The sequence below is a fragment of the Cetorhinus maximus genome, chromosome 2 (genome assembly GCF_964194155.1).
Source record: "Cetorhinus maximus chromosome 2, sCetMax3.hap1.1, whole genome shotgun sequence".
NCBI lineage: Eukaryota > Metazoa > Chordata > Chondrichthyes > Lamniformes > Cetorhinidae > Cetorhinus > Cetorhinus maximus.
This window is the reverse complement of record NC_135880.1, coordinates 164,653,511-164,663,215: the sequence shown is the minus strand read 5'-3', so window position 1 is coordinate 164,663,215 and position 9,705 is coordinate 164,653,511. Positions and strand designations below refer to the sequence as shown.

At 38.9% G+C, this 9,705-nt stretch overlaps 1 protein-coding gene across 3 annotated transcripts in view; it reads right to left on the bottom strand.

The window, feature by feature from the left end:
* Positions 1-219: 219 nt before the first annotated feature.
* Positions 220-9,705, bottom strand: part of brd10 (bromodomain containing 10) — a 77,364-nt gene continuing 67,878 nt past the window's right edge. For 2 of the 3 annotated variants that reach the window (XM_078570568.1, XM_078570570.1), the window contains 2 exons: positions 7,115-7,299; positions 220-4,558 (listed from right to left, as the gene is read on the bottom strand). In XM_078570568.1, the coding sequence (XP_078426694.1) occupies positions 906-4,558; positions 7,115-7,299 (3,838 nt within the window). In that variant the 3' untranslated portion in view covers positions 220-905. The remainder of the gene's footprint in view (positions 4,559-7,114; positions 7,300-9,705) is intronic. The other variant, XM_078570569.1, reaches the window with a different exon arrangement.

Genomic DNA, 9,705 nt, shown 5'->3' with positions numbered 1-9,705 from the left:
AAATGGTAGAATAAAAATGCACAGCTTTATTAAAGTTATTAAAACTTGGAAGTCTTCCCCTCCAAATCCAACTGCAAGGAAGTGGAGAGATACATAACCCAACCTACTAAGTCAAACTCTAAGCCAGCAATTGTTGCTGCAGCCTTGGAAATAAATTAACATTGAATTATGGCTGGGTGGGTGGAACTTGTATTGAAATAAAAACAATATAAGAAGCACTTAAATAACAATTGCACACATTTTTAATCATGCAGATTTTACTGCATTTTTCTAAACACTGGTCCGTAAAAGCTACTAAACAGCTTAAAAACCTATACATTATATAAACAAGAAACAAATAAATTAGCAAAATTCTTTTATACATTCACTTTAGTACAACTTTGAGTTCAAAAGTATTTACAACTGTACAACAGACTGCAGAAGTTTTCTATATTAAATACTTAAAAAGGAAGCAATAGCATATAAACAAGTTGTACGCTTTTTTTGACTGCACTTTTTTTTAAAAAATCACTTAAAAGTAGAACATTGCAGCACACCAAAGATGTAGACATTGATACAGGTTGTACTGCAAGTGTGCAAGAAGCTTTCGAGTGCACAGTAGGCAATCACTAAAATTGCTATGCTTTTGTTAAAATTATAAACCAGGAGAAATTTACAAGTTCATTCAAATTTGCTGTCTTACAATTTTTAAACATTGTTTTTGTACATTAAAATACACAGATTTCACAGATACAACACAGGGAAAACATCTTTGCAGACTAAATAAATACTTGTGCCTCTCAGACATCAGTTACTATTAATAAGTTGTGCCTTATCCCCAAAAATCAAAACATAATTGGAGAAAGATTCCAATTCTATTGAAAGTTCTTAGATTCCCAATTGCTTAGCTATCTGGCAGTTGTAGTTCAAAGATTGGAAGATGCTGAAACTGTTCTGTTAGGATCAACTACTTCAGATGCCTTAAATGCAGGGAAGACTACAGTAGCACTTGAATTCCCCAAGACATGAGTCAGAGAGGATTGTGACACCACTTTTGCAACAGGGTTAACCACAGTATTAATAGCATTTAAAACAGCTCCCTCTGGGCTGACCAATAACTTACTGAAGGAAGTGTCTACTGGAAGAACTGTGGCACTCTGGCTTGCAGGGGTTTGGAATTTGCATACTGCAGTCTGAAGTTGAGGTCTTGCTGTAGGGCCACTTATCAGTGTTGATCCTGTTGTAAGCTGAACAGGTCTAGAAACAGCAGTTATCGTTTGTGCAGCACTCTGAGCACAGAGGTTTTGAAGTAACTTTTCAGGTGGAACAACACAAGGAGACGGAGAGGATTGAAAACGGTGGGGTATAGCAGATACCATCATTGCCTTCTGACATGCAGATGTAACATCAGTTCCTGTATGAGGTCCTGGATTTAAATTTACTGCTTGAGAACTACTCGGTTTCAGTGTATTGGAAATCAGCAGGACATGGCTACCAGATCCAAGGCCTTGAGGTGGAACAACAAATCGATGATTGTTAATGACTATTTGAGTCCCTGGTGCCAAAGGAGTACTTGTGTTGATAACTATTTTCTGCCGTATACAAGATTCGTTTAATGGTCCTGACACTTTACTGACAGAAGATGGTACAGTTGCTACAGGCTGTATTAGTGAAGTAGTTGCAGTAACTGTATTAGTGCTTACTGGATGTTTTGTTAAACTGTGTACCGTTGTTTGATGTGCCAGGTTAAGACCCAAACCAGCAGGAGAGAACACATTGCCAACAGTAGGCGTACTCAGGCGAGTAGCTGCTTGCACAGCTGCAAACCTCGGAACAGTACTTGTATTGGTTGGGGATATTGTGTTTGGACTTGGAAAACGAATGACTGTTTGACAACTGTTTTTTGAAAAATGTGCAATTTGTGGAGAAAAGGCTGTACTTACTGGTTGAGTGTTTGTTGGTACCATCTTTGAATTGACTGTTATTGGGTTTGGTAAAGCAGTTGTAATTGGCAAAGGAAGAGAGGGAGTCAGTGACTGATGTGACATCTTTGGCTGTGCAGACGCAAGAAGCATTGAGGAAGCAAGGTGCTCTGCTTTCACTGTTGAAATAGCAACAGGAAGTCTTGTTGATAACATCCCTTGATTAGATCCAGACAGATTGTCATTTCCTTTAAGCAAAGCAGTGGGAAGTGAACCAAATGTTGCAAAAGTTGGTGTTGGAAGAGTTGCACCTGTAGCCGCTGTTGCTACTGTATATGCGTTTCTAACACACATTTTGATTCCAGTAGAATTTCTAAAAGATGTGGAGCTCTGATTTCCCATCACAACTGAAGGAATTGAAGTACTAATACAAGTTGTTGGTAAGACAGTATTCTTGATAGATAATCCATCTCCGCCCTTTGTAGAAAGTGTTGGCACAACGCTGATTCCTGGGATTTTCTGGATGCTGTTTCTTACAAGGTGGGCTGGATTTCCCTTCTTAACCTCTTTTACCTGAAATGGAGCAGGTAAAGGATTGGCTTTAATTGGTGTTTCCCCAGTGTAAGGTACCAGCACCACCTGACAAGGGTCTGCATTTTTCACAGCCATTGGTGTTGTGTTTAAAGGGGGCGCAAGCTGTTGTTGGGGCGGTTTTGTTAATACTAAGTTGGAGGATGAGGACATTGAAGACACAGATGGACTCATAAAGACTAACTTTTGAGGTTGCACATTTGTGGGTGCCATACTGACTTGACTTGTGCCACAAGGTGTAGCAGGGGGATTTGGAACCAATAAAAGTTTCGGCATTGCAGTCCCAGCCAAGAATGTGCTACCTCCCGCCTTATTACAGTCTGGTGGTGTCAGAAATAACTGCTTGCCATTTGCAGTATCAAGTGAGGGTTGTAATGACTGTGCTTGAGCTACTGTTGCCTTATTTTGGACTGGACCTTCACTAGATAATCCACCAACAGGACCACTAACTAAATTCAAGGCATTGTGGGTACTGGTGTGCACAGTTGAACTCTCTGAAACAGTTGACAAAACTGTGGGCAGAGGCACATGAACAGGTATAACTCCTGCATTATTCACAGTATTGCAAGACCCTAATTTAATTGGTTCCCCACCCAATTGGTTTAGGCCTAATGAAACTGGTGAAATGGAACTGGAAACAGGAAGTTGGCCAATATTTGTAAGGGAAGTCTGTGCTGGAACAAGAAAAGAGGTCAATGGTGACAATGGTTGTGTTTTTGATACCACAAGGTTCTGAACTTCTGGTAAAAAAGTAAATATTGGCCTTGGAGTAATAGCATTAGGTGAGTTTTGGTCAGAGTTGCTTTGCACCTTAACAACACCCGTGTTTCCACCACGTGTCATGACTAAGATAGACTGAGAATCTCGTATGCACACGGTTTTAAGTTCTTGCTTTGTTTCATTTGATTCCTTTGACTTCTGAGAGTTGAAGCTCTGAGCAGTTCCAGTATTACTTATTGATCTGCTCGGTGTTTTCGTTGGTGTTACTGGTTGAATAGCTGATTGACCACCTCTAGTATTTGATGGCGTAACTGAAGGTGCCATGACTGCAGACACTTCCACCCTTCCTCGTGGTGCAATGATTGATGAGGATAAAAGGTTACGTGAAGATGATATAACTTTTGTTGGCTGACTAACAGAAGTTATTACTGTTGTTGAACCTGCAGTGCTCCTACCCTGCCTTAAATTAGATATCTGTGACTGAACTTGAGCAGGTGACAGAGACTGAAGGTCTACTGAAGCAGAATGTCCGAAATCAGCAGTCTGAGAGCCAACTGAGGCTCGTTTCTCCAGCTCCTTTCGTGCCTTGGGTGGACTTTCTTTTTCAACAGATTTGCCATCTTGTTGTTGGGCCAGTAAGTTTTTGGGTACAATAAGTACCTGCTGCATGATCCTTTCTCCAGTCTTTGCGTCAATAACAGGTTGGACTGCAATCTTAATCTGGCCGCTACTCAAATCAATTGGCACACAAGATCCATCAGGCATTTTATACACCATCTGCAGTGGCCCTTTTGAAGATGCAAGAGATGGTAAACAGGACTTTGCTGGACTTGGATGCGATGCAACTGCAGTTATTTTCTCTTCTGGATTGCTTGCCTCTCTCACAGAGGAGGATGTCTGACTGGTTAAGGTCACTTTGTTCCCATTATGTTTTGCAAGTAAGGCTTGAATAGGTTTGGTCCCTTTTTGTACAGCTGATCTTGATACATTAGTTATCTCACCTTTTGAAGCATCTAACTTCACAGAATGTTCATCTGGCTTGCCCAAGTTGGTAACTGATTCAACTGGAGTCTGTACTGTTGCAGATTTTGATTCATTATCTTGGTTTCCAGGCTCAGTACCAGATGGCACACTTACAATGTTGTGATCTGCAGCAGCTTCATTTGTGCTTAGTCTAGTCTTTTTACTAGGAGGAGATTCTTTCCAACATTCATCAAGATCACTACATTTGATTTGCCTTTTAAGATTCTTGGAAGCTTGTTTCTGTGTTTCTTTATTGGGACATTCTCTTCTAATGGGTTTCTGTTTACCTGCAGGTATCTCCAGGTCTGGCTGCATCATGTCATCTGAAACATATCAAAATGGTTAATGATAAACACTAGTGAAACGCATGCAAGCCTGTAATGTCAATAATATAAACAGATCAGGTGGTGTACTGTACAACAAATAAACGTCTAACTACATTTATGCTATGTTACCCACCACATGTTGCAGTAAGCGCTAGCGATGGTAGTCATCATAAGCTAATCATAAAGATGAATCAATTAAAATCTGATGTCATACTTCCTGATCATTGGACTATTTTAACTAATTTTAAATAACAGACTTAGTAGGTTTACCAGTTAAAAATAAATGGATATTTAAAGTATAAAAGATGACATGTGGGGCAGAATTTTCACCTTATAGCTGGACTAACCTAATAACAGGAAGTGATTTACAGATGCAGCATGTATAGTACTGTGAGAATGCATAAATGATTATTTATTAAATGACAAATGAATTGGTAAAGAAGTTAACAAGATGTTCTTTAATGGGGTGGATAAGTTGCAGTGCGCGTGAAGGCAGTGAGGATTCTCAATAGCCTATTGAATGATGAGAGTTTCAAATGGTACAATGTTATCTTCAATTTAACCCAAATTACGGTCATATCTGAGAATGTCTGAAACTGACAGTTGAACAAATTACCAAAAAAAGATTGAATATCACTTCTTAGGAATGGGTTTGAGAAATGCTGTATAGAATAAAATTGTTGAGATCCCTCATTATTCAACTTATCATGCATCCTTCATACACTTCAAGAGTATAGTCTAGCTTGATAAATTCTGGGGAAAGCCAAGGATATTAGCTTGGAGGGGGCTTCTGTGTGAGGGGGCTGTTTTGAGCTCAGGAAACCTGCAATTCTACCACATTGTTGCTCTTTAATTTTTTGCTTGTAAGTTTCCTCCCATATCCAGCCTAATTAACTGGGGGAACAGAGTCTAATGGTGGTCATGGGAGCAGTTGGGGTTGGAGGTTTATTGGGTAGTTTGTTAAGCCTGGAGGAAACATTCCTGCCCTAGTAGTGATGTAATGGCAATTACCTCTTAGATTAAACTCTTCTCCCCTCCTTTTAACTTCTGGGTTTCCCAAGGGCTGGGAAACCTGGCTGATGTGTTGAAAATGGAAAGTGAAAACACACAGCCTCATTGTATTATTTAAATGTCCAGCCCTCCTTATGTGAATGGATTGGTCACTCACTGTACGCCTTGTCTCCATTAAGGCAGGTTCAGCTCGTTTTATATTTTTTGAATTATAACCTGAACCAATCTAACCTAATGCGCCTGTTTTTGAAGTTAAGATTCAACCCAAAGTGTTCAGTACAGACATGAAAATTTCATGCAGCTGGCTAGTGCTAGATGTAGTCTTCACTGGCAACAGGCAAATTACCAGAACGTACACACTACATCATTTCATTTTGATGTGAAGCTAAACAGAAGATAGTCAATTACTTACCACCAACTCGATCTCTTCACACCTTGGCCTACAATCTCCATGCCCATCCCCAGCACCACCCACCCAAATTCCAGAGTGTTATTATAATGCAAGGGTGGATAGAATCCCACTGCACACATCAGTTAGTCAATCTTTGTTCCTCATCCTGTATCCTCAAAAATACTTGGGTTCACTTCTACGGTGTTTGAAGCTAGGAGGGGATGCACCTGCATGGCAATTATAATGCCAGCAGTCAGGATAGGCAGTCAAAAGGTGTTATGCACTGCAGGAAGATCTATGCAATGAATCAGGATTGCTCCCAATACAGCTTTGCATATGCCACCATATGGAACTCTGTTGAAGGATTTCCAGAAAAGCAGCCATAGGAAGGCTGGAGCCTCCCCTCAATCTTGTTCAAGATATCTGTTACATATACTTAGGGCTCTTCAAGCATCTAAACAAAATTCTAATTCTGACTTTGATGGCAGTGGTTAAAACAAATGAATGGTCTCTTGACTCAAATAAGCGAGTCCCAAAGGTCATCCTATCAGATTACTAAATCAAATATGGCTGATCTACAATAAAGATTTGCATTCATTAACTTCAAAAGCTAAGAACAAATGACAACAATGCTGCTCTGTGTACAAAATATATTTGGAGAGGTCTGAACAATGGTTACATTAAAGTTTCACAAGAGAGGATTTAAGACTTTTCAGTTGTTGCCAGTGATGAGAACATTCCAAGGAGGAATAAAAAAAAATGTTGCTAATGGTGATATGAAAATCAGTCAGTTTCTGCAGCTAGTCAGGCACTAAGACACAGAACCAATGGGATTCTGAGCACAGTAACCCATTTTGAGTTTATATTTGAATTTTTTTGTATATAATTTCAAAGATAGTGCTGAACTCTTGAAGACAACATAACAGAGCTAAAATTCACTTGGTTATATAATTGGCCCTTTTTATGTCATTAGATATCGAGAATGAAGTGCAAGTTTTTGCTAATGCTTGCTTTCCATCCAACTCAACATCAAAAGGTCCACTTTTATGTACAAAGGAACAGAACTCTAGTAAATAAGAACACTGACTCACATGGAACATGTACTTTACTTATTTAAGTTCTAAACTCAAAAGTTAAAAAGATGAAGATACCTATTTCAGAGCATTCTTTCTTCACTATTTCTTGATGGTCAGCAAAGTTTGAGGACCCAGCTTCATTTGGAAGTATGTCTTTTATAGGCTCTCCATCCATTTCTTCACTTGGCAAGGTATCTCTAAGGAACACATCATTATCAGGCTGTTTTTTAAAGTCATCAAAGTCTTTCTTCATTCGAGCTCTTTAAAAGATAAAAAAGCGAACAGTTTTATTAATTAAGCTTCCAGATTGCTAGCACACTAGTAAAGTATTCATCTGTTTTCAATGAAAGCATATAACTGAGGAACCAAAAAGATGTGCATTCATAAAGCATCTTATTAAATCTCTCAAACATCTGAGATCTTCAGACACTGAATATTGAAGTTCAGGAACTTATCTAAGCAAATGAGTGTTATTTTTTGTACAACAAGAAGCCACAAGCAGCAAAGAGAAAATAAGCTTGTGTTGTTGGATGACACTTGAGGGAGGGATGCCACCAAAACATTGGGCGAACTCCCTGCTCTTCAAACAATGGTACCTTTATTGTCTGCCTGAACAGGCAGACCTCAGTTTAACATCTCACACAATCAATACAAATGGTTACACAGGCATGCCTTGCTCCAATTTCCCCAAAACCTTTTATTTCAGGTAGCTCCTCATATGCATCCAAACATCTGTCAGATCAGCATACTCTAACGCAGGGGTTCCCAACCATTTTGCAGGAGGGCCCTTCCCATGTTAAAAAAATTCCACGGACTCCTGTAACACAACACAAGTATTTTTTCTGTATACAAATTAGTTATGTAAGAAAACAAAAAGTCAGCAGACATGAGTGGCTGATTCCATGAAAATTTTGTACAGCCTAAAATAGTATCATCACTTTTGTACAGTCTAAAAATCTTTCAGACAACTCTCCTGGAAGAAAGACTCCCTCAGCACTTCATGTAATATCATGAATCTATTCTGATACAAAGACACACAAACCCCAAAACCAGCTCACCAGATCTCAAAATAGAAAGGTATGACCCAGAAACACAACCAGAATATTGGCATTTAGGTGATAGTTTTGGAATATTCCCCACATCAAGCACCAAAATCTCCAGCATCATTAGAACTAAACAACTGACCATTTTTTTTAGAAAGAACTTATTTCCAATAATATAATTTATGCAAAGGTTTGATGGATTCTGGCATGTTAAGATCAGATATATACACATCAAAAGCATACAGATGATAAATATGGTTAAATAACTTACACTTATAAACCTGTGTTCAAAGCAAAGGTCTTAACAGGTTTGACAGGATTTTAATGGTTATGCTTATTAATTGAAAATATGGCAAGAAAGCAACTAATGACTCAAATTCATTTTATCTTTGTAAACTTAATTGTGCCAGTGTTATTAAGATAAATTGGGAACGTGTATTAGCAACTTCACCTTAAAAGAGTCAATTACTAACATACAACTATCAAATCTTCTTTCCCAATTAGATCAATATTTAAATCTCCATGCTTTGAGATAGTTTCAGAATATGTTGGAATTTCACTTCTCACATCTGAAAACCTGGTGAAACATCAAGCCAGTTGAATCAAACATCTCAACATTCAATGTTAATATCTGAAAACTAAATGGTATGAGGACGGAAAGTAGGACTGACCATTCGAAGAGGCGGTTTATGGTGTTCACTTATTTAACCAGGAATCATTGCATTTCTTATTATGAGCAATGTCATTATTTCAGAAAAAACTTTAAAAAAAAACATTGATCTCTTCCTGGAGTCGTACTCCAATGTCAACAAAAGTCCACAAAATCATACTGTCAACATTGCAATCTTATTTAAAGCAGCTCGCTAACACATTGCATGGGGTGACTGCAGAATCATTTCACAGGCATTAACCTAGCACAGAATTGAAATATGTTGCCAAAAAACACACCAACAATTACAGCATTTGTCAGAGTAAGATGCGCAGAGACTGTCTTTGCATCACGCTGTCACATTCAGGAATTAGTCATCTTATTAAATAAGGTGGTTACAAGAGCAATATTTACTGCTCTGGAAGGCTGTCTCACAGTGGCACAGGGTGCAAAAGACAAAGGTATGGCTGGAACAGCAACTGGAAATCCTTCACCCACCAAGGAACAGGCTGCCTCGGCACTTTGTCTTTTCTCTATACACACTAAAAGCTGTCCGAGACCTTTGCCCTTCGGACATGGGTTGTCAATCCTATGGCACATGGGTTGTCTGTCCATAAAAAGGTTCTAGGGAGCCATGCCATTGGCAGTAATATCCCTGGTGGTCATCAAATATAAAGCAGCAAGAAATTAACATGAAATCATTTTAAAACCAATCTGAAGATTTGATAGACCCCTTGAAATCTTCTTGCAGGCCTCTAGGAGGCAGTGAAACTATAGTTGGGAACCCCTGTTCTAACCCAAATAGATAGCATCAGCATTGCTTCTTGGCTGACTTGGAACATAGGAACGGGGTGGGCTACTTATCCCATCCAGCCTGTTCAGTCACTCAATGAAATCATGGTGGATGCGTGACCTAACTTTAACCCATGTCCTTTAATACCTTTGGTTAACGAAAATTTATCAATCTCAGATTT